Source organism: Equus asinus, chromosome 25, assembly GCF_041296235.1.
Source record: "Equus asinus isolate D_3611 breed Donkey chromosome 25, EquAss-T2T_v2, whole genome shotgun sequence".
In the NCBI taxonomy this organism is placed as follows: domain Eukaryota; kingdom Metazoa; phylum Chordata; class Mammalia; order Perissodactyla; family Equidae; genus Equus; species Equus asinus.
In genome coordinates, this window is record NC_091814.1 from 12908593 (window position 1) to 12933721 (window position 25129).

At 41.4% G+C, this 25129-nt stretch overlaps 2 protein-coding genes across 4 annotated transcripts in view; one reads left to right on the forward strand and one right to left on the reverse strand.

Moving 5' to 3' along the window:
• APH1A (aph-1 homolog A, gamma-secretase subunit) overlaps positions 1 to 25112 on the reverse strand; it is a 43916-nt gene extending 18804 nt beyond the window's left edge. Inside the window, exons 1-2 of the mRNA XM_014865406.3 lie at positions 25060 to 25112; positions 14544 to 14637 (exon numbers count right to left, since the gene is read on the reverse strand). The gene's annotated coding sequence lies outside the window, so the exon portion shown is untranslated. The remainder of the gene's footprint in view (positions 1 to 14543; positions 14638 to 25059) is intronic.
• Positions 3599 to 15202, forward strand: MRPS21 (mitochondrial ribosomal protein S21). 3 transcript variants are annotated; one of them, XM_014865412.3, is made up of 3 exons: positions 3599 to 3732; positions 4195 to 4309; positions 14899 to 15202. In XM_014865412.3, exons 2-3 carry the CDS (start codon positions 4227 to 4229, stop codon positions 15077 to 15079), a joined length of 264 nt encoding a protein of 87 aa, XP_014720898.1. In that variant the 5' UTR covers positions 3599 to 3732; positions 4195 to 4226; the 3' UTR covers positions 15080 to 15202. The 3 variants fall into 3 exon arrangements, with proteins under 3 accessions (XP_014720898.1, XP_014720899.1, XP_070352960.1); XM_014865413.3 differs by having other exon boundaries at positions 3722 to 3977; XM_070496859.1 differs by lacking the exon at positions 3599 to 3732 and adding an exon at positions 3871 to 3982.
• Positions 25113 to 25129: the final 17 nt, after the last annotated feature.

Sequence of the window (25129 nt, forward strand, 5' to 3'; positions counted from 1 at the left end):
TTACTCTGATTTGTCCCAGTTTCCAAAAGAACAATGTCCTCTTCCATCCTAAGCCTTTGCAGTGTACCAAACTACTTAGTCATTTTAGTTATTGCTTATCGGCTCTTTAGCATGTTTCTCATACTAGTGATACATCTTTCCCCTATTTCTCAAGTTCTCGGTTTTCAGTGAATAATTGTCTCCTTTTATGTCAGAGAACATGACCTCCTTTCTAAGGCAAACCTCTCTATGCTTTTGATTACCATCCACCTCTCGAACTTTTGCTGTATCACTTATCCCCTCTTTATCTTGTAACTGCAATTTGTTATTGCATTATTTATTATTTATTGCTTTCTTCTAGAAGTAATAATTATTCCTCCTACAGTTGTGATCAGGTCCCCCCTTCTTGAAAACATCTCTTCAGCCTGATTGTCCTCTTTCTCATCTTTTCTCCATAATTCTTGACAGAGTAGTCTTAATCATACTCTTCCTGAAAGAGGGAGTTCCTACCACTCAATTCTTAACCTCTCGCAGCCTAGCTTCTACTGCTATCTCTCTACTGCACCTTCCTAAATCACTAATGATCTCACAGAATTAGGGTATTATAATATAGCTTCCACCCAATCAATAGCAAGACCAGGGGCCTTTAAAAAGGCTATGTGCTTCATGGTCTCTATATCATTTGATTCTGCCTACTGAAACTCTCCTCCCTTGGATCCCATGACAGCACATTATCCTAATTCTCCTCTTACCTATTTGGCAGCAACTTCTGTATCTCTTAATGGCCCCACTTCTGCCCACTGCAGAGTTGTGGGTGTCCCCCCAGGCTCAGTCCTTGGCCCTTTACTCTTCTCTGACTACATTCTTTCACTTAAAGCTTTCATCTTCTCTCATGGCTTTAATTTAAAAGTCCCAGTCTCTCCCCTGAGATGACATACTGAATGTCTGCTAGACAGTTCTATTTACATATTACTAACACTAAAACTTATTGAAAATTTCAGCATTTTAGAGCCAAGAGGTACCTTTTGTATCTAATTCTACCCCCTCATTTTATATATGAGGAAACTTAGGTGGCTTAGGCAAGACAACACAATGTGTGGCACACAACTCTTGGTTTCCAGTCTGGTGCTTTATTCAGTGCTCACCAATCAAAATATTATCTTTCTTTTAAAGATGTCCTGTTCTGTCTGCCTTTTTACAGTCTCTTTTTCTTCTGTTAGTGCTGTCTATGGTACTGTCATTTTTCTAGATAACTAGGTTTAAAACTTAGTGCCATTCAGTCACCAAATGCTTTTTATTCTGTATTTGGAATGTCTCTTAAAATCCATTTCTTCCTATCCATTCTGTTGCCACTTCTCTAGTCTAAACTTTTTTTTTCTGCTTTTTATCCCAAAATCCCCCCAGTACCTAGTTGTATATATTAGTTGTGGGTCCTTCTGGTCTAAACTTTGACTATAGCAATAGCCTCTCTTACCTCTAATCCCTTCTCGCTGATAACGAGATTAATTTTCTAGAACAGTGGAACCAGAACAGTGCTTTGCATGTCATTCCCTATTCAAATCCTTTAATGACTCCTCAATGCTTTGAGAAAAAAAGCCAAAAACCTTTAGTCAAGGCCTCTATTTCTCCCTCTGTTCCTCTGCAGGATCCCTCTGTCCAGTTTATATGCCCTGAACACTGTAAGCCTTTTTTCCTTGAAACTCCATGTTTATGCTGTTCATCTTGCCCAGCCTTTCCTGCTTCTGTTAACCAAACCCTGCCTTTCTTTCAATGACAAACTCAAGTCCCTCTCTCAATTATTCTCTCCATTAAACGTGATATATAGGCTCAGTTTTTGACCCTTTACTCTATCAAATGAGATTTTGTACATAACAGGCCTAGTACAAGGTTTGGTATATAATAGACTCTCAAAAATGTTGCTTTTCCCTTTCCTTTCTTTCAAAATATTTTTATATTATATCCCATTTGATTCCCATGACAAATTTTGTGTGACTGAGGGCAGATATCAGTCCCATTTTACAGATGAGGAGCTAGACTTAGAGTTTACCAGAGGTCAGCAAGAGCCAGATAGTAAATATTCTAGACTTTGTGGGCCATATATTTCTGTTGCAAGTACCCAACTTTGCCATTGTAGCCCAAAGCAGCCATACCTAATATATAAACAAATGAGCACAGTTGCTTTCCTATATGGTTTTCTTTACAAAAACAGGGTGGAGCTAGATTTGACCTGTAGGCAGTAGTTTGCAGACTCCTGGTTTAAGTGACTTGTTCAAGGTCATATGCCTGATAAGTATCCGAATTTGGATAGAATCCAGATTTCCTGACTTCTAATCCAGTGCTTTTCTATCATATTATGCTATTACCTATCTATTTTGCATTTATTATATATTACCTTGTTTTACTGTTTATCTTATATCTACGCACTGTCCTCTCGTGGTCCAAAACACTGGAATGGTATCAACAGTACCAGCCAGAGTAGGCATTCAGTAAGTTCATTGATAAACATAATGATGTCCCAGTCTAGCTCTATTTTGGTACTTTGAACCTGGCTGACTCTGAAGCTGGCTTCAGTTTTTGTGTGTGTTCTATCAGCATAATTGATGGAGGATGCATCGGTGTGTATGTACCTGTGTGTTTTAGGGGAGGTACTCAAAAAACCTTACTACACAAGTACCTGCTTGGGACCTGCTTTCTTCCTTTGATCCTTTCTCTACTGTTTTCCAGTAGCCATTAGATCTGAACTTACGTGAATAACCATAAATGGATATGTAAAAGTAACATACAAATAAAACAAAAGGAAGGGTGTCTCCACAGTGAGGAAGAAATAAAAAAGATATTTCGGGACTGTCCATGGTTAGGTTTGCATGCACTGCTTCAACGGCGCAGAGTTTCACCAGTTCGGATCCTGGGCATGGACATGGCACCCCTCATCAGGCCATGCTGAGGCAGCATCCCACATGCCACAACTACAAGGACCTACAACTACAATATACAACTACGTACTGGGGGGATTTGGGGAGAAGAAGAAGAAGATTGGCAACAGATGTTAGCTCAGGTGCCAATCTTTAAAAAATATATATATTAAAAACATATATTTCTACTCGGTCTCACTAGGAGGCAAATGGGATAGAAGCCGACTTACAAAAGTCTTTGATTCTAAATCTTGCAGATGTTTTCCAATTATTTAGTGACCTCACTTTATTTAGTGAAACGGTTGGGAAGATGATGGAGTAGGAAACTCACAGTTTGTTCATTTCTTTTCCTTAGTTTTTAGGCAACTAAGGGGTGTGAAGCTGTTTTTCATTCGGAGAGCAGATATCAAAGAATCTATGTCCTTTGCGAAAAGAAAACAGGAAGCACACTCAGGAAGCTTCGCATATGTCTCTCATTTTCCTTCCAGAAAAAGAAATGGCTTAAATATCTATTAAGGATTTAAGGAGATTAAGGGGTACGGAATCGGGCTGAGCTTCTCAGGGGCTGAAGGACGACGACTCCATGAGAAGGCGAGACCCTATTTTAGGGGAATTTAAGGCAACAAATATTTTGCTTTTTCAGGTGTTGAGTCCAGGCCCTGGGGGTGGGGAAATTTAGGGGAGCGGAAAGCCCGCTAACCCGGGCCCGAAAGAACGTTGTCCAGGTTTCCCCATAGCTTTCTCCTTCCAGCCTCCGTTTCTTTGCGCAGCGCTGGAGACTACGTATTTCCGCTTCCGGTCGCTAGCTAGCGCCGCGTCGGCTACGTCCTGAGTGCGCGGGGTGAGGAGCTAGTGCAGCCGATGGGGGAAGGCGGCTGTGGCGGCAGGGCAGGGTTGGGCGCTATTACCCCCTTTCCGAAATACCGAGAAAGACTCGGTTCCCAACTCCCACCCCAAATCCTCCTGGGGCCATGAGCGGGAATTGGGCGGGGTGTAGGGGGCCCTGCGGTGTGTCCCGGTCCTCGGGTGCCCAGCCACGTAAATCTCCATGGTGACGCCCTGCCACCGTCTCTTTTCTTCCCTATGGTAAGGTTTGTATTGGCAAAGAGAACGAGGGAGTCCTGATAACGATTCGCGTGTACTTTCTAGGATAAGAGGACTTCCACATGCCCCTGTTTTGCATGTTCCCGTGCACGTTGCATTTCTAGACCTTGAATAAGCCACGCGGAAGAGTGTGTATTCTGTTTTGTTTGTCTTACCTGGTCTCTATACTTTCCTCCTCCTCTCTCCATCATCCCTTTAGGTCCTGCAGAGTGCAGACTTAAATCCAAGGTTATGGCAAAACACCTGAAGTTCATTGCCAGGACTGTGATGGTACAGGAAGGGAACGTGGAGGGTGCATATAGGACCCTCAACAGGTAACTGTTATGGGACCAGAGTCATGCCTAGACCAGCTCTCTTGGGAAGTGCAGTGGTTATTCTCTCCCTTCCCCTATCATAGATTGTTCTCAAACTAGTGCCAGTCCAGGTGTTTACAGTCTCTTGAAACTTCTCAGCCCCTCAGCTTTTTATCTTAAAAATGAAGCTCTTGGGGCCTGTCTAGTGGCGTAGTGGTTAAGTTTGTGTGGTGGCCTGGGGTACACAGGTTTGGACACCGGGCACGGACCTAGCACCGCTGGTCAAGCCACACTGTGTCAGCATCCCACATAAAATAGAGGAAGATTGGCACAGATGTTAGCTCAGGGCCAGTCTTCCTCACAAAAAAAAGCAGCGGCAGCTGTTCCCCAAACCTGCCTGTATGAAGCTTATTCATTAGCAATCATCCCTTTCACAATGAACCTGAATTCTATCCAAGACTTAAAAAAGAGCCAAAGCGAAAATGAATATATAAAATTGCTAGGATCAGGAACATAGTCCATGATAAACAGAATGCTAAGGGAGGGATTGTTGTGGGACAAGGCCAGTCGAAGAGATGAATTCAGATTTGGGATCTTGGAGGGGCAAGCAAGAGATGGAAAAGCATTACAGGTTTAAAGGAAGGTTACAGCATAAGCAAAAACATAGAGATGGAAATAAACTGGCTGGAGTGGAGGAGCTGTATTGAAAGGTTTTGAATGCTAGGGTAAGAGATTTAGAATGGCCCTTATAAAGAATGCCTTACCACCATAGTTTCTTAAGCAGATAGTTCCTTAGCCTTCCCTTGTCATCAGTTCTAAGGATTTTGACTTTCTGGCATGCTTCATTCATCATTTTCAACCCCCCACTGTGAGGCAGAGTTTGGAGAAACAAATGCTTGTTGAGTTGAATTATCAAAGAATTGTATCAGAGAGATCTTAAGAGATCATATGAGCTGGCCCTCTTCCTTAAGGCTAGTAAGGTAGTAGCTTTATTTCACAAGTAAGGGAAGCCTAGGGAGATTAAATTTCTTGGCTCACACGGTTCTTCAATGAAGGAGAAGAGTATAAAACACATCTTTCTAGTGCAGTGTTCTTTGCTCTACGTTACTAGATTATTTGCTAGTTTCTCTGGAAATAGACCTATGGCAGTCATTTTCCGGTTAAGGATCTGTGTTTGATTGGATTTAAATATTGGTGGGGTTCTTGGGAACTAAGAGGGTAAATGAAAGAGAACCTAGTTCTTTGCAAAGCAAAGAGTTCTAGGTGTGGAGGGCTGGATGGCAGAAGACCATAGTAAATGAGGGCAAAGATACTGTCAGAAGCTGGGTAACTGAGAAGTAGTTGCAGGCTCAGGGTGGTTTGTATGTCTTTTAAAAGGATCTGGTCTTCGGTCAGCCCTATTACCTCTTTCTGTGTCTGTACATGCCAGTCATGTCCTTGGGCAGAAGCTGTTTCCTCTGCATTGTCACTTACATTGAGAGTAAAGATTATCAGTTAAGTACTGGGTGGTAAAATGACCTATTTCATTTTTTTTCTACCACTGCTCATTCCCAGCTCTCTGGTGTTTCAGACCTTCTAGTGGCACATCTGTGAGAGAGTTGAGATGTCTAGTCATCCTTCTCTACTCTTATGCTAGAAGTGTAAAATGAATGTCTTTACAGACTCTGTAGTGAATTAGCTAGTGAGATGAAATGCAGAATTTTTGAAAAGGAGGTCTTGGAATTTACTTCATCCTTTTTGTGACCTCTCCCTGTAAGTCTTTTTCTGTATGATTTATTTTGGTGGATTTAGGTGGGTCTTCCAGCCAGGGTGATTGAGATGTTTGTATTATTGAGGGATATCAAAGGGCAGCTGTTACTTGATGGTAAAACAGATTTGTAAAGGCTCAGCTTTAGCTCCTCTCACCTTTCCCACTCCTAAAATGCAGGGAACACAATAGCAAGAAGTTTGTTTTTAGGAAATTGGCTACTTTGACAAAGAGCCAAACAATTTGTAGTGCAGCATTATTTATTGAACTATTTCTTATAATTGTATCAAAAAAGTAGCTACAACTGTAATACTTTTGACCAAAGCCACACCCTGAAAATAGTTTTCTTACATAAATGAGGCAACATGACTTAGCGATTAAGTGCTTCAAACTGTGAAGTAGACTACGTGGTTTAGATCCCAGCCTTGCCACTTATTAGCCTCATGATCCGTGGTGAGCTGCTTAATGTCTCTCTCCCTCAGTTTCTTCATCTTTAAAGTGGAACTAATAATAGTACCTGCCTCATGGACTTCAAGTGAGGATTTTAGTTGGTTAATATAATTAAATTACTTAGAACAGTGCTTGGCACATAGGCATTATGTGTTAGCTATTACCATAATTTGAAAGTCACTGTAAGGAAGTTTTTACTCTTTGGTTTTGTTTGATGGGTGATATGTTTGTTTATTTTGAGAGATTGAGAGTTTGCTTTAGCTGTTTTTTGTCCTATCTTCCTTGATCATTGGGTTGTGCTCGTGGTGGCCTGGAGATGAAAAAATGAGAAAATAATTAAGCTTTATTTTGTCATGAGGATCCGGTATGCTACTGGTATTGGAATGCCCTTTTTTTTTAAGATTTTATTTTTCCTTTTTCTCCCCAAAGCCCCTCGGTATATAGTTGTATATTTTTAGTGGTGGGTCCTTTTGGGTGTGGCATGTGGGATGCTGCCTCAGCATGGCTTGATGAGTGGTGCCACATCCACGCCCAGGATCCAAACCGGCAAAACCCTGGGCCGCCAAAGCGGAGCGTGCGAACTTAACCACTCGGCCACAGGGCAGGCCCCTGGAATGCTTTTTCTTATAGGCAGTGATTCTTTCCAACCAAGGCTCCTTCTGTTTAACCTATTGCTAATCTAATTTTGGAATAACAGCATTTATTCCTTCTGTATGCACTGCTCCCTCATCCCCCATTTCTACTCACAAAAATTTAAAATCTGAAAAACAAAATACTTCTAATTTCCTATCCGAAAGGGTTGATCATCTTTCCATTGATGCCAGATTTGCAGAAAGCACAAGGCCAGCTCCACCTTCTGAGAGAAGACTTCCTGTTTCTTTGTCTGGGATTATTCTAATTAACTCAGCACCAAACCTCTCTATATCTGCCTCTGGCAAAATCCTCAGTTAGCCAATATCTTTTTTTATTTAATCAACATTAGAGTTTTGCTTTTCCTATTTTTTCTTTTTTTAAATTTTATCTAAAAATCATTCTTGATCCCAGGTGTGAGTGGGTGGTAGGTGAGGGAAGAATAAATAAATGGCAGAAGGTGAGGCTTCTGTGGAAACCTTCTAGCATCTGGCCTGGCCAGGCACTATCTCAGACCTTCTTGCTCTTAGGAATCAGTTATCAAATATCTCTAAATTAGTTTCCTTTTTCTTTCTTTCTCTCCTTTTTTTCTCTCCTTTTTGTTAAACAACAGCCTTATGCTTCTTTTAAGATTCTCTTTTTATAGGTGACTAGCAGTTTATACATACTTTATTCCTGGATAGAACTGCTAATTTTAGTCAGAGCAGGAGCCTGGTCAGTGTGACACCACATGGTTTTCAACCCTGGCTGCCAATTAGAATCACCTGGGGACCCTTTAAAAAAAACAATTCTTGATGCCAGGGCCCAACCTGAGACTAAATCAGAGTCTTTGGGTGGTGGTGTCTGACCAGCAATATTTTTAAAAATGTCCCATGAGATTTTAATATTCAGCCAGCATTGTAATAGGCTTCTTCAGGGCCGAGTCCTGTGCTTTTTCATTTGTATATCCCTTGTATTTACCAAAGTGTCTGGCACACAGAAAGCTCCCAATAAATGTCTACTTAATGAATGTAAATGTTCCTTTATCTTCCGTCAATCCCTTACTTTAGTGTTTGTCAAACCTTTCCACTGAAGTGTCCTTAACAGCAGAAGAGAGTGAAAGAACTACAGGGGTTCTGCCACTACAAGCAAACATGGAATTTCTTTGAAGTCTCTCTTTTTTTAAATTAAACTTTTAGGTGATTTTTTTTAAATTTGTTGTCATTACATCTATTTTAGGACTAGCACCCCTACCCCCATTCAAGTTAAAATTGGATGGGGCCCGCCCAGGTGGCACAGCGGTTAAGTTCACACGTTCCGCTTCTCGGCAGCCCAGGTGCAGACATGGCACCACTTGGCAAAAGCCATGCTGTGGTAGGCATCCCACATATAAAATAGAGGAAGATGGGCATGGATGTTAGCTCAGGGCCAGTCTTCCTCAGCAAAAAGAGGAGGATTGGCAGCAGTTAGCTCAGGGCTAATCTTCCTCTCAAAAAATAAAAAAATAAAATTAAAAAAAAAGTTAAAATTGGTGCTCCAAGCAGACGCATCAGATTTATCCAGAGACTTTTGTCTCTGGATACTGCCCTTGGCACTCTGTCAGGTATCCTAGTTAAGAAACATGGCATTACTTTTTCTTCACTTCAGGAATTAAAACACCAACATAGGAATAGGTTTTGGGGGAAAACAATTCACATTGCTTGAAAATAAAATGATCAGAAAGGAGTGGTTAGACAGAAAAATAAATGAAGAGATTCAAGTCCCAGAGACTTAGGGCCTGAAATGTGATGAACTCCTTTAGGCTTCCTTACGAATTTGGAAAATTCAAACTTTGTAGCTGGGATTATCTAGGAAAGCAGTGCAAGAAGTGGATATGGTTGGAAAGAGCCAGCTTGGGGCAAGTATTATGGCAGTGATTTTTGTAATCTTTGGGGAGGATACTTATTTTGTCAATTTAGATTTACTCTTTAGGAAGCTGCATTTCTGTTCCTTTTATCTTGGAGTATTAGATACATATCCCTTACATTGCATTTTAGCCTCAGGAAAAAAAAGTATTTTGCTCTTAGAGTAATTTTGTAGGCAAGGACTTTTAAGCATGGTAATGTGAGCAGTCTGGTTCTGGAGTGTCCCAGTCTTCCTGTCTGTCAAACACAGTATTTTCTGACATACTTTTCTTCTTTTTCTCTGCCTTTCCCTAATGTCCTCTCTTTGGCCACCTTTTCTTTATCTCTCTTACATTCCAGGCGTCTCCTTTTCTCTCAGCTTTGTGATAGTTGGTAATTTAAACTAAGTTGCATGTTCTATGGTCTGATTACAACAGTAGGAAGGAGAGGGAGGTGGTTAAAGTTTTAGCATGTTTAGAGCGCAGAGGTAGTCTTACAAAGGAAACAGCCTATGTGTCTGCCCAACGAGAATGCCACAAAATGCTTCTTACATAACGAGGGCCCTCATTGCTGCCCTGTGATGAGGAGATGGAAAGGTGGGGGTTGCTAGGAAGCCCCACATGATTGGCTGGTCCCCAAGCAAGGAAAGGCAAGCATACTGGAAGCATGCCCGGTCGACCCCTTTTATTCCTGGTAGGTGACCTTCTGGGCCCATTGAATCCTTCTGCATACACGTTGGTCCTGACGTAGGCTGGCTACACTGACATGTGAGTCTGCTACCCCCAACCTCCCCCAGCCCAGGCAGCTCAGCTCCTTTTACATAATCCGTTGAATTTCACTAAACCTGGCAGCGATTTCTCCTTTAGCGTTATGTTGCCAGGCACCCAAACTCCAGGCTGATCTGTTTACTTTACAGCTCTTGGTCTGTTAGTCCTTGAACTGCCTTTGGAAGTGGAAGCATCATTAGTAACACCCTCTCTGTTTACTTCATGAGTTTTACAAAGCTCTTCCTGCATCCTTTTTTATTAGAAATGAGTAGATGCCTCTACTGTAGGGACTCTGGAGCATTTGAAGATAATCTGTGCTTTTTTAGGATAACTAGAAAGTGCAGGGTAAGGGAGGGAATCCTCAGCTGGTATCTTGGAATTTATTGGTCTGTGTTTTGGAAGTAGTTAGAGCCATCCAGGGAACACCATTTAGGAGCACTGTCCTTATGTTGGGGGCCACTGATCTTTTCATTCTTTCCCCTCCTCTGCTCATATTTTTTTGTTGATTTTTTCTTGTCTTGCTTTTTTGCCTGACCACACAGGAATTTACTTGGTAAGGTGATCGCTTCTGTTTCAAAACACTTGAAACTCCAGTAAGATATCTGAGTATGCGTCTAAATTCCTTCCACCTTTTGCAGTTTTCTTTTATCCTACTTTTAAACTGTCTTTGTCATTCCAGTAGGATCCTTTTCCTAGGTGAAGTTGTATCCAGGGTCTCTGTTCTTTTTATAGTCTCTCCCCAAATCCATTCTCCTTGTCCTTTTTATATTATATGTGATCTTGTCTTTCTGTTTCAGGGACTTTTTTCTCTGATATACTAGTCTAAAAAATGGCCTTCATTAAACAGCAGGAAACAAGATCTAGACAGAAATAAATACTTAAATGTTTGGATCATTCCTTTGACTCAGTGTGCCATGTCATCTTGGCTTCCATCTCTTTATTCTTTTTTTAAATTTATTTTTCCTTTTCCCCAAAACTCCCAGTACATGGTTGTGTATTTTAGTTGTGGGTCCCTCTAGTTGCAGCATGTGGGACACCGCATGAGCATGGCTTGATGAGCGGTGCTAGGTCTGCACCCAGGATCCAAATCGGCGAAACCCTGGGCCACTGAAGCAGAGCACACAAACTTAACTGCTCGGCCACAGGGCCGGCCCCATCTCTGCTCTTAGTGAGAAGCCTAGCGCAGCTCTTTCCTCCCTCATTGTCTCCTTTGCCCATAGACACTGTAATAATTTGTCTTCTGAACCTCAGTGGTTTTTGTTTGAGAGACGGAATGCTATTGTAGAACACTGCACTAAAGACCTGAGTATTGCTTCCAGGTCCATTTTGTGATCTTGGGCAGGTCAGCCTCTCTGAACTTCAGTTTCCCAATCTGTAAAAAGATGATGTTAGCTACTTAGTCAATTTCATAGGATTGTAATTAGGATCATGGATGTGAAAATTCTATCTAAACCCTAATGTGCCATCTTAGTAAAGGTAATATTTATTGAGGTTTTCTGAGCTAATATTCCCAAGAACTGTGTTTACTATAAAGTCACTTAATCCCTTGAGCTGTGGACATTTGTCAGTCACCTAGAGGATTCGTTTTTGTCATAGATTTACCGATAATTTGCTCTTTGCCACACATTATGTTAAATGCAAAAATGAATAAAGACTTAATCTCTAACCTTCAGAAAGCACATGACCCAGTAAGGGAGATTAAAAAAAATAAACAAAACATGGTTAAATATAATACTATCTGTTCAGTCCTTTAAAAGAAGCATTAACGGTGTGCTACAGCATTGGTTCTCCCTGGACCACCAGCAGCAACATCACCTGGGAACTTGTTAGAAGTGCAAATTCTTGGGCCCCACCCTAGACCTATGGAATCAGAAACTGGGGGTGGCATAGCGATCTGTTTTAACAAGTTTTCCACATGACTGCTGCATGCTAAAATTTGAGATCGGAGGGAAGGAGTGATTAATTTCACCTGGACCAATTTACAGACATGGTAACCATTGATTTGGGCCTTCAAGAATAAATAGCATTTCATAAAACAGAAAAAGAAAGGAATGATATTCCAAGTAAAGAGAACATCATGAGCAAAGGTCAAAAATCGATATGTAATAAGTTTGGAGAACTGCACCTAGTTCAGTGCGACTAGGGCATGGGCTTTATAGGGCAAGTTATTAAAGCTGGAGAGATTAGGCTTTGAGCTTAGACTAGTGGTTCCCAAATTTATCTGCATGTTGGAATCACCTGGGGAACTTGAAAAACCCTGCCCATGTCCTTCCACCCTTGTGATTTAATTGGTCTGGAGTGTGACCTAGGGTTTGAAATTTTTAAAAGATCCCCAGGTGATTGTAATGTGCAGACAAGTCTGGGAACTACTGGCTTAGACTATTCTGTATATTGGGAAAGATTTTTTAACATCAGAGTGACATGATCCAATTTATGTTTTAGAACAGTAATTGGTGTAGGGAAGGAGAATGGAAATAGGGCAACCTACTTACCCTTCACAATTCAAACGTTGTTCTTTAGGAAGCCTTCATAACCACCTTCTCATCCTCAGGTCCAGATTAAATGGCTCTCCTGGGTGCTTCTATAACAGTTTCTCTTATCTTTGCACCTATCACACTCTATTGTAATTCTTGTATAATTGTCTTCTCTACTAGACTACAAGGTAGGAAACCATGTCTAGGTTTGTTTTCTATTTTAGCATTTAACACAGTGTCTGGTTCAGAGTTGGGATTCCATATGTACTTAAGGATTAAATGACAATTTAGATGATTATTTCACTAGTCCAGGTACAAGAGGATAAGGACCATAATTAGAGCTGTGGCCATAGGAAAGGAGAGAAGGAAGAAATCTAAGAACTCTTTCAGGTTATAGAATTTATATGATATGGTAACTGGATGTAGGAAGTAAAGGAGAAGGCCTTGTTCAGAAACATGCTGTGATTTTTAGCTTGAGTATCTGGTGAGATGCCATTAACAGAGTGTAGAGGAGGAAGAATAGATTTTAAGAGGGGACAATATATTTGGTTTTTGTAGGCTTTGAGGCAATTGGAAATATTAGGCTAGCTTTCAGATAAGATTGGGGTTAGAGATAAAGATTTAGAAGTCAGCAGTCTCTGGGTCAGTTCTCAGTGTGGCTTTACATTAGAAACACCTGGAGTCTTGTAAAACATTTCCTGTGCATAACCCCACTCTAGACCAATTAAACCAAACTGAGGAATGGGGCCTAGGCATTAGGACCTTTTAAAAACCCTTTAGGAGATGATTTCATTGTGCATCAGGGTTGAGGCTCACTGGTAAAGGTTAAGGAAATCACGTAGAATCAGAAAGGAGGAGGTTTACAGTCAGAATCTGGAGGGATACCAACATTTAAGGGTAAATGGAGGAAGAAAGCCAGCAAAGGATACCCTTTGTGGTCCAGGATACTGGGTCTTTTGGTCTTTGGTGCCCTACTTCTCTATTATAAGCCTCTAGTGTTGGATCCACATGACTTCTGGACATGGCTGTGTCTCCAACAGAACCCGAATTATCTGCTTCTCCTGCTTCTGGGAGTTGGCAGCATTTTCCTTGCTTCCCATCTCCCTGCCACTAAAACCTAAACAAACTGATCTATACAAATACAATTCTCTAGCAGCCTACACATCATTCTTAATATTAAAAAGGAAGAGCCTGGGAGAGGATCCCATAGGACAGTGGTTCCCATGTCTATTCACATTTGTAATTTACCCAAAGCTTAAATCTTTTCAAGTTCATATTCAAGCTATTGTTGTTATCTTGGGCTTTCTGGTATCACACAGCAGCAATAAATAGGGTTTCCCACTGGCAGAAGTAGCTAGTGGTTTCCCTTATTTTTATTTCCTTCTTCTGTCCCCCTTCCAATTATAATAGCCATGTCTTAACCTCCTTATCTCCAGTTGTGTTTGTGACTTACTTTTTACATGTAAGGAAAGGACAGGGTAAGCAAGAATGGGGCCATATAAACAATGCTATGAATGGAAAGCTGCAGCAGCAGGTGCCTCCAGACCGCCTCAGGACCAACTGATGATGGGTTAAGAGGTAGAGAGAAGTTACAGAGTAGAGCCAGAGCTCTCAGAAGCCTAGGGATTACATAGATTATAGAATAAGCCCCAGTGTCTTGGCTGAGTGAGAACAAAAAGGTGAGTTTGAGTTAGGTGTGTTGTAAACCCCACAAGAGAAGCTGCATTGCAAGGAATTGGGTGGGCAGGAAAAAAAACAGATTAAGCTCAATTTTATGGACACCTAAAGATTAACAAAACACGGTTTCTGCCTTGAGGGATTTTCAGTCTCATGAGGGGGATGTTTGTATAATAACAAATGGCAGGATGAAATCATTGCTAAATGGGTATACAATAAAATAAATGATTTTCTCTAAGAAGATGAGAAACCTTTGTTGGAGAACTGGTATCTGGATTTCGTATCAAAAAGATGAGGGAAATGTCAGTCAGAAGGTTGGCAGCTGGGGGTTGGGGTGGCATCCTAGGCTGAGGGAGCAGTATGAGTAAAGAGTATTAGAATGTGTTCAGTCAGCAGAGTAGTGTGGTTGGAGCAGGTGGTACATGGAAAAATGATGAGTGAGTCTGTGATTTTAATGCTTCCATTTGTATCACTGGTGTGATAAGGGCCTATTCCTTCCCTGTGTTAGGTAGGCCCAGAGATTTCTCAGACCTATAGACTTCAGCTATATCTGTTTTTAAGTAAATTAGGGCTAGAACTAGGTTCTCCACTAAGGACCAAGTAGGAATCAACCCTAGTGACTTTTTTCCTGCTTCAAATATGACTCACCTCATTTGAAGATCTGGAAATGAGCCCTTGGTTGAGAATCACTGCCATAGGGAGCCACTGTTCTTATGGGACTGTGTCATATCCCTCAGGTGTGCTATGGTAGAAAAAAGGTTGAGAACATGAGCTTGACTGAAATTCCCCAAGAGCAAGGACTATGTAGTTAATTGCTTTTTAATTCCCCACAAATTCGTATTTCGGGCCTCTATCAGTAGGGCATTAATGCTATATTGCCACCATTTCACACCATAATTTTTAGAGACACCAATTGCTTGGTCAGTTGACTTCTGGCCACCTGTGAAATTGGAAAAGAATAATAGAGCCCAAGCTTCTAACTTCATTGCCTGCCTTTATACAGAATCCTCACCATGGATGGGCTCATTGAGGACATTAAGCGACGGCGGTACTATGAGAAGCCTTGCCGCCGGCGACAGAGGGAAAGCTATGAAACTTGCCGGCGAATCTACAACATGGAAATGGCTCGCAAGATCAACTTCTTGATGCGAAAGAATCGGGCGGATCCATGGCAAGGCTGCTGAGGCCTGTGGATAGTCGGCCCAGTATGAAAACCCCTATCCAGTTCTATCTCCACCTCCTTTCTTTTTCCCATCCCATTTTCTCTTACCTTTCTTACAATAAACTCAGTCACGTATATCTAAGAAGGCCTGCATATATAGAAGCAATCCCACTAGTCAGTGTTGGACCCTCTTTTATTAAGTGAAAGAAACGGAGCCATAAAGTAGTCGAGGAGTAGAATGGTGGTTGCCAGGGGCTGGCTGGGAAGGGGGAATGGGGAGTTATTGTTTAATGGGTACAGAGTTTCAGTTTGGGAAGATGGAAAAGGTTCTGGAGATGGCTGGTGGTGATAATTGCACGACAGTGTGAATGTACTTAATGCCACTGAACTATAAACTTAAATGGGTGAAATGGTAAATTTTATGTATATCTTACTATAATAATTTTTTAAATAGTTGAGATGAGGAAATTTTCTAAAACGTGGTGGAATATATCTACCATTCCCCACCCAATTTTTATGAAACCCAAAGCAAGATCTTATTATTGGAAAAGCATCTGTTAGTCTTTACTGAACTGCCCCCCAACTGTTAAGTAAAGGAGAGGAAGCGTGTATGTATTTGGAATAAATTCTGCTTCTGAAACATCCATCAGCTAGACTAGAGTGTTGGAATCCTTGCCCAAAGGAATCCTTAATACAAATCTAACATTCACTCCTGTTCACTATCTTTCCTTTAGTTTCCTAAAGGAGACTAACAGAGGCTTGGTGGGGAAGAAGTACGGCAGTAGATGGATGGTAGAAAAGAGGGAATTGCGGAGTGTTGGGAGACAGAAGGGCAGAGAACCAGAAATATCTACAGCAGCAGTTCTCAAAGTGTGGTCTTCAGATCAGCAGCATCAGTATCACCTGAGAAATTATAAAATGAAAATTCCGGGACTTGAGATCTTCTGAATTGGAGTTGGAGCCTAGTAATCTGTTCTGACGAGCTCTGCAGGTGATTCTGATGCCTGTTAAAGTTTGAGAACCACTGTCCTGTAGTAGTCAAAAGAGATTCCACGGGCCAGCGCGGTGGTGTAGTGGTTAAGTTCACATGCTCTGCTTTGGGTCTGGGGCATAGACCTATACACCACTCATCGAGCCAAAATAGAGGAGGGTTGGCACAGATGTTAGCTCAGGGCCAATCTTCCTCACTGGGGAAAAAAAAAAAAGATTCCAGGTGGGGGTCCCTACCTCTCCTCAACAGGCACTCCTGGGTATGACTAGACAGCTTGGGCCGTCTGACCACTGTGGGAAGACCAGCCGCTCTGCTTCCTCTCCTGCTGTCTGTTTCCTCTGGCCTTGGTCCCCCGACAGCCATGCTGCTGGTATAAGAAGAGTTGGTGCCAGCCCCTGTAGGAGAACGCAGAGGGTAGGCCAGCCCACCTCTCCCCACCCAGGCTGCAGCCTTCTCAGCATGATGTTCAAAAAGGAAGTAAATAGAGAGCCGACTCCCGAGGCCCCTAGTCTCCAGGTTGCTGGTATTCAAACATTGCCCCCTTGTGGTATACTAGCGTGGCTTCAGATTTCTTCTGGCCTTAATTTTGTCTTCAATATCTTTTCTCCCTTTCACAATTACCATACTTATTGATTAAGCAAGCCTGCAAGAAGATAAACTGGAACCACTGTTCCTTGCCTCTCAGGCTTGATCATCTGTCTTCCACTCCTTAGCAGTAAGGCCCATGGTGAATAAAGCATATTATAGGGCACTGCATAGAAATAGCTCTAAATAGAAGATCTGATCCTTGCCCTCTGGAAACTTACATTGTGGTTGGAAAAATTCTGTATAGAGGCTGTCTTCAGCTGTTACCTTTGTTCAACCTCATTTTAACAAGTTAAATTAGACACGGATACTTCTTAATCACCTTTCAGTCTCTGAATTTGATCTTTAATACATCACTTTTGAATGATTGTGAGCCATGGCATGGTATCACCTCCTGCCAATTGCTGTTGCTGAAGAATAAAGGCCTGGCCTCTGCCAAAATGGTGGGGTATGTTTGTGATAGCAGAAACAGGCTTGTTACTTATCAGTATTCCTCTGATGTTAAAGTTGCTCCTGGGTTTCCTCCAAAATACTAAGGAATGGCTAAGATCTGGAATTTACTTTGTCTCTGAAATTATCTCCTGCTTATCCTAATCTCTAGTTCTGATCATTGTCCGTGTCCTCCAGAGCAGTGAAAAAATGGTGGGTTTTAGCAGATAGCCAGTTGAGAGACCTCACTGGCTGGCTGGCTGAAGGCCCATTCGGCTTGTGCTGTCTTGGCAGGGAGAAAGACCTTCCATTCCCTGCTCTGGGAAGCTGGAAGATACCTCATGGTCATATAATGAGTAGGGATTGCCCTATTCCTTTTATCCCAGCATTGGGTTCAGGAGTTTACCCACTTACAGGGTGATGGATGCGATACCTCCTACCCTGATCTTAGGCATCTGTGACATCTCTTAGACATCCACTGGGATTGCCTCTGGCAGGCCTGTTCCAGTCATAATTTAAGGGTCTTACAGTGTTTAGGGCTCTGGAAACAGGTACCCATTTAAAACTGAGACTCTGGAGGCTGGCCCCGTTGCTGAGTGGTTAGGTTCACATGCTCCACTTTGGTGACCAGGGTTTCACCAGTTCAGATCCTGGGCTCAGACATGGCACTGCTCATCGAGCCATGCTGAGGCGGTGTCCCACATAGCACAACCAGAAGGACCTACAACTAGAATATACAACTATGTACTGGGGGGCTTTGGAGAAGAGAAGAAGAAGGAAAAAAAAGAAGATTGGCAACAGATGTTACTTCAGGTGGCAATCTTTAAAAAAAATTGGGACTCTGTTGAGTAACTTTGACAATGTACTTTAAAATTTTCAGAAATGCACTAAATATGAAGTGAGATTTTGCCTATATGTTAACTGAAAATACTAAGGAATAATAAGTCACTGTATGCTAACAAAGTAACAATGGAGTGATGTGTTAAATGCAGGTAACTGAAGGGAAAGGAAAATGTTAGAGCTTTCACATATATAGTTTTGTGGGTTTTTTTGAGGAAGATTAGCCCTGAGCTAACTACTGCCAATCCTCTTTTTGCTGAGGAAGACTGGCCCTGAGCTAACATCCATGCCCATCTTCCTCTACTTTATACATGGGACGCCTCCCACAGCATGGCTTTTGCCAAGCAATGCCATGTCCGCACCCGGGATCCGAACCAGTGAACCCTGGGTCTCCGAGAAGTGGAATGTGCGAACTTAACTGCTGCACCACCGGGCTGGCCCCTATAGTTTTTTACTTAGTCAAAAAGATCTGGATTCAATCATGATTTTGGCAAGTTATTTAACATAAATTCTACTTTTCCTTGTAAAATGAGGATAATTGTATCTACTTTACAGGTTTGTAGTGAGGATTAAATGAGATAATGCATGTCGAGTAGTTAGCATAGTATCTGGCACATAGAGCTTAATAAATGTTAACAATAAAAATCCCCCAGTTGTGCCAGCCAGAAACCTGATCACTGATTCCTCCTCTTTGCTCAACTATCACCAGCATCCATTTAATCCCTTCTGGCTGTCTCCATGACTAAATGCCACAGTCCTAGTCTCAGCCACTGTCATAACTCTTCTGGATTATTACCACAGCCATTTAACCATCTTCTCTCAGTGTTGCCTGGCCTTCAATCCCTTAACGCTTTGGCAAGAATGTTTGTTCTAAAATGCAACCTTGATCTTTTTACTTTTCTTGCTTAAGTTGGTAATTGGTTCCTGTTGTTTTCAACATAAAGTCCAAACCACTTAGCATGGCATTTAAGGGCCTTCATGATTGAACCCTGCTTTTCGCTAGCCTTTTCTCCCCTCAAATGCACTTCTGGATGACAGAACATGTTATTTTTCTGCTCTCCTTGCTTGTATACCAGCTCTCAGTTTTGATGTTCTCTGAGATGCTTTCCCTAATCCCTTTACCAGCTTCCTTTCTTCTATTTTTTTTTTTGTTTGTTTGTTTTTGGGTTTTTTTTTTTTTTGAGGAAGATTAGCCCTGGGCTAACATCTGCTGCCAATCCTCCTCCTTTTTTTTTTTTTTTTTTTTGCTGAGGAAGAGTAGCCCTGAGCTAATATCCATGCTAATCTTCCTCTACTTTATCTGTGGGACGCCCGCCACAGCATGTCTTGACAAGCTGTGCATAGGTCCACACCCAGGATCCAAACTGGCGAACCCCAGGCCTCCAAAGCAGAATGTACAAACTTAACCCCTGCGCCACCAGCCTGGCCTCTCTATTTTCTTTTTGTATCCTGAGTTTACCTTTATAAATTTGCTTCTGTAATAGTAGTTTATTTCTATAATATGTTGTGATTTATTGCTTATTTGTCTTTCTCCCTTCATTAGATTTTCAGTTACCTGAAGGTTAAGTCTTTGGTTTTTTTATCACTATATTCCCAGCACCTAGTATAATACCCAGCATTTAAATGCTTAGTAAAGATTTCTCGAAGGAATATATAATAGCAATGATCTACTGAGTGTTACTATGTACCAGGCACTGTACTAAATTTTTTTTATTGTGATAAAATACATATAACATGAAATTTACCATTTTTAAGTGTACAATTCATTGGCGTTAAGTATATGCACAATGTTGTGTGACTATCACAATTATCTATTTCCAAAACTTTTTCATCACCTGAAACAAACTGTAATCATTAAGCAATAATTTCACACCCCTCCTCTCCACAGACCCTGGTAGCCTCTACTCTACTCTGTCTCTATGTATCTATTCTAGATACCTCATATATGTAGAATCATACAATATTGGCCCTTTTGTGTCTGACATATTTCACTTGGCATATTTTCATGGCTTATCCATGTTGTAACATGCATCAGAAATTCATTCCTTTTAATGGCTGAATAAGATTCCATTGTATGGGGGGCCAGCCCCATGGCCGAGTGGTTAAGTTCACCCGCTCTGCTTTGGTGGCCCAGGGTTTCACCGGTTCAAATCCTGGGCGTGGACGTGGCACTGCTTGTCAAACCATGCTGAGGCGGCATCCCACATGCCACAATTTAGAAGGACCCACAATTAAAAATATACAACTATGTACCAGGGGGCTTTGGGAGAAAAAGGAAAAATAAAATCTTTAAAAAAAAAAAGATTCCTTTGTATGTATATACCACATTTTGTTTATCATTCATCTGTCAGCGGGACATTTGGGTTGCTTCCACCTTTATCTATTGTGAATAATGCTGCTGTGAACATGGGTGTACAAATATCTCTTTGAGACCCTGCTTTCAGTTCTTTTAAGTATACCCAGAAGGAGAATTGCTGGATCCTGTGAGAATTCTTTTTTTTTTAAGATTTCTTTTTTTTCCTTTTTCTCCCAAAGCCCCCCAGTACATAGTTGTGTATTTTTAGTTGTGGGTCTTTCTAGTTGTGGCATGTGAGATGCTGCCTCAGCATGGCTTGACAAGCGGTGCCATGTCCATGCCCAGGATTCAAACCGGTGAAACCCTGGGCCGCCGAAGCAGAACTTAACCACTGGGCCATAGGCCTGGCCCCCGGGAATTCTATTTTTTATTTTATTTATTTATTTATTTTTTGCTGTTATTGAGTGGAGTGTTTCATAAATGTCAACCAGGTCACTTTGGCTGATAGTGTTGTTCACGTCTACTATATCCTTGCTAATTCTCTGCCTACTTGTCTTATCAGTTATTGAGAGAAGGGTATTAAAATCTCTGAGTAGAATTGTGGATTTGCCTATTTCTCCTTGTAGTTTATCAGGATTTTTTTTTTTGGTTTTGGGTTTTTTTTTGGAGGAAGATTAGCCCTGAGCTAACATCTGCTGCCAATCCTCCTCTTTTTGCTGAGGAAGCCTGGCCCTGAGCTAACATCCATGCCCATCTTCCTCCACTTTATATGTGGGATGCCTACCACAGGATGGCTTGCCAAGCAGTGCCGTGTCCGCACCCGGGATCCAAACTGGTGAACCCCGGGCCGCCGAGAAGCAGAACGTGCGCACTTATCTGCTGCGCCACCTGGCCGGCCCCCTATTTTTAATTTTTTGAGAAACCACCATACTGTTTTAGATAGTAGCTGCATTATTTTACATTTCCACTAATAGTGCACAGGGTTCCAGTTTCTCTCCATATCCTCACCAAAACTTGTTATTTTCTGGGGTTTTTTGATAGTAGCCATCCTAATGGGTATGAGGTGGTATCTCCTTGTGGGTTTTCTGTGTGTGTGAGGAAGACTGGCCCTAAGCTAACATCTGTTGCCAATCTTTCTCTTTTTGATGAGGAAGATTGTTGGTGATCTAACATCCGTGCAAATCTTCCTCTATTTTTTGTGGGATGCCATAACAGTGTGGCTTGACAAACAGTGCTAGGTCCACGCCTGGGATCCAAACCTTCGAACCCTGGGCTGCTGAAGCGGAGCACACAAACTTAATCACTATGCCACTGGGCCAGCCTCTCCTTGTAGTTTTGATTTGCATTTTCCTGATGACTAATGATATTGAACATCTTTGCATATGTTTATTGGCCATTTTTGTACCTTCTTTGGAGAAATGTGTATTCAAGTCTTTTGCCCATTTTTTTTTTAAAGATTGGCACCTAAGCTAACATCTGTTGCCAATCTTTGTTTTCTTCTTCTTCTTCTCCCCAAAGCTCCCCCACTACATAGTTATATATTCTAGTTGTAGGTCCTTCCAGCTCTACTCTGTGGGATGCCACCTCAGCATGCCCTGACAAGCAATTCCAGGTCTGCATCCAGGATACGAACCGGCGAAACCCTGGGCTGCTGAAGCAGAGCACACAAACTTAACTACTCAGCCATGGGGCCGGCCCTGCCCATTTTTGAACTGGGTTGTTTTTTGTTGTTATTATTGAGTTATAGGAGTTCTTTATACATTTTTAGATATTAATCCCTTATCAGATATGTGACTTGCAAATATTTTCTTCCATTCTGTGGATTGTCTTTTCATTCTGTTGATAGTGTCCTGTGATGTACAAAAGTTTTAATTTTGATGAAATCCAATTCATCTATTTTTTTCTTTTGTTGCTTGTGTTTTTGGCGTCCTATCCAAGAAATCATTGCCAAATTCAATGTCATGAAAGTTTTCCCATTTTTTCTTCTGAAAGTTTTATAGTTTTTGCTCTTAAGTTTAGGTCTTTGACCCAGTTTGCATTAACTTTTGTCTATGATGTGAGGAAGGGATCCAGCTTCATTCCTATGCATAGGAATATCTTGTTTTCCCTGTATTATTTGTTGAACAGACTGTCTTTTCTCCACTGAATGGTCTTGGCACCCTTGTCAAAAATCAACTGACCATATATATAAAGCTTATTTCTAGGCTGTCTATTCTCTTTTGTTGGTCTGTATGTCCTTATGCCAGTAGCACACTAAATGTATTTTATACCTTACACATACTCCTCACAACACTCTTTTGAAGTAGAAATTCTTATTCTCATTTTATAATTGAGGAAACAATCTCAGAAAAATTAATTACCTGAAGGAATTGCAGCTAGTAATTGGGAGACTAAGGATTTAAACCCAAATATCAGAAATAAAATAAATTCCTAGAAAAACATTTCCCTCTGGGAATTAAACCCAGCTGGTTAAAAGCACTGGAAGAAACTTAAAACCCCACAGAATTGGAACTCATTAACCCATTTAACAGACTTTTTTCTTTGACTATTCTGTGAGACATTGGTGTTAGGTGCTGTAGCTACAATGAGGAAACTGAGGCATGAATAACTTGAGCAACATGTTCAAGCTTCCTCAATTTGTTCTCCAAAGCCAAGTTTTAATCTGTTATGTCATGCTGCACCATCAGGGAAGGGGGGTTTTTGTATGTATTTCTCAAACTTCTTAAAAACCAGCCTTTAGGTACAAAAGTCTTGTGCTCCCTGGGAAATTCCAATAACCTCCCTAGAGAATAACTGTATTTTGCTGGTGAGCCTATCATCTAAGAAAACATCTTGGAATTTTAGTTTCTTTTTCTTAGTTTCCAGAATCTTTAGTTTCTTCTATAGTTTGTAATCTGATATTATGGAATTTTTTTTCATTTCCCATATATGAAATCATGTCATAATGGATTGGACGTGCTTTTTCCAAACTATATTTTGCCCACACACATGCTTTTCAGAATCACTGATTTAAAGGGGCAGTAAAGTTTAGAGCCTCATTTTGAAGAAAGGGAAAAATACAGGCTTATTGCTAGAATGAAGAAAACAGTACTGACAGGTCTTACTCATTTATCATTTATTGAGGCTTTACTGTGTCTGGTACTGTCCTAGGTCCTGGAGATACAAAGACAATATGACACAATTCCTACCCTTAAGGAATTTCCATTCTTTAGGTAAAAACCAGACTTAAGTAGGTTCTGAGGTCTGCAAGTTCTACTGCTGAAAAAAGATTCATTCTTTAATTCAACAAATATTTATTAATATAATTGCACCAGGTGCTACTGTAGGCATTTAACATATATCAATGACAATGATTTCTGCCTTTAAGGAGTTCACATTCTAGCAGAGGGAGTCAGATGATAAGCAATAAACATAAGTAAGTTATCTAGTACTAGTATGGTAGGTGGTGGTAAGTTCTATGGAAAAAAAAGTATTGGGGGGAACCAAGACTGCTACACAGCCTTCAGAATTAAATAGGGTGGTCCCAAAAGGCTTCACTGAGGTTACATTGAATAAAAATCTGAAGGAGATGAGGGAGCAAACCATGCAGATATCTGGATGAATGACAATCCAGGCAGAAAGCAACTAGTGCAAAGATCTTGAGGTGAAACTATGCTTGGCACCTTCAAGGAAGAAGGTCAGGATTCTGGAGCTGAATGAGTGAAGGAAAGAGTAGTAGCAGATGACATCACTGAGGTAACAGAGTGGGACAGATCTTATAGGGCATTTTACTCTGAGTGATGGAAAGCCAGGGGAGGGTTTTGAGCAGGGGAGTAATATGACCTTTCTGATGTGTTAACATGATCGCTATAGTGCCTACCGTGCTAGTAGTAGATAATTACTTTATGACGAGACTAGACTAATAGGGGACAAAGTGGAAGCAAGAGAAAGCAGTTAGGAGATTACTAAAATAACCGAGCATAAAGGTGATAGTAGTGGAGGTGGTGAGAAGCAGATGGGTTCTGTATATATTTCGAAATAAGGGTCAATGGAACAAAGGAGTCCAGGATGACTCTTAAGATTATTGGCCTGCCTAAGTGTAAGAATAGAGTTGCCATTACCTGAGATGAGGAAGACTGTTACGAGCTGATTTTTGCGGGGAGGTGGTGGTTAGAATCAGGAGCTTAGTTTTCATTAGGTAAGTTTGCGATGTCTATTTTACATTTATGTAAGCAATTGGATATATTGTTATGTATCATGTAGCTTTATTGAACTCTGTGAGAAGCACTGTTTAAAGTGCATTACCCCCAATCACTCTTGTGATCCTCACAGCAGCCATATGAGGTGAATTTTGTTTTCAGGTGAGGAAGCAGAGGGCTTAAGTAACTTGCCTAATGTCACAGCTAATGAGTGAGAGAGCTGGAACACAAATCTAGGCAGTCTGGCTTTAAAGCCCCTGTTTTTACTTCATCATTAAGCAATATTAATTCTTAGGATGTGTGGCACGTAGTAGTAGGCAGTCAATAAATATTCTGTTAATGAATGAAACAAAAGGCATAGAGGGGGGGCTATTTTCAGAGTCCTCCTATACTCATCTTTTTTCTGGGTAATCTCTGGCACCAGTTAAGTAAGGGAGAAAGGTTGAGGGGTGGCTAAGGCTAGTGATCACGACTCTCGGAGGGTTTACTTTTTGCCAGAAAGGCCGCGTTTAGCATGAACGCAGAAGCCCCGCTTTTGGTTCTATCATAAATTCAGTTTAGAGCACTGATTCTCCGCGCTAGGAATACTGCAAGCGGCCTAATTTCTGCTTCAGGCAACATTAACGTTGCAGTAATCTAGTTAGTAGATTCAGCTGGGGAAACCGGAGGAGGCGGGAACTTACCTGGGGAACCTTTAGGCCTCCCCCACGCATGCGCTCCGCCGCCGGGAAAGTGGCTACTACGGCTGCGCGA

Excerpts from the sequence above, each read along its gene's own strand:
- MRPS21 (XM_014865412.3), top strand. The coding sequence starts at position 4,227 with ATGGCAAAACACCTGAAGTTCATTGCCAGGACTGTGATGGTACAGGAA. Across the intron at positions 4,310-14,898 it reads GCATATAGGACCCTCAACAG|AATCCTCACCATGGATGGGC; the intron begins GTAACTGTTATG and ends GCCTTTATACAG.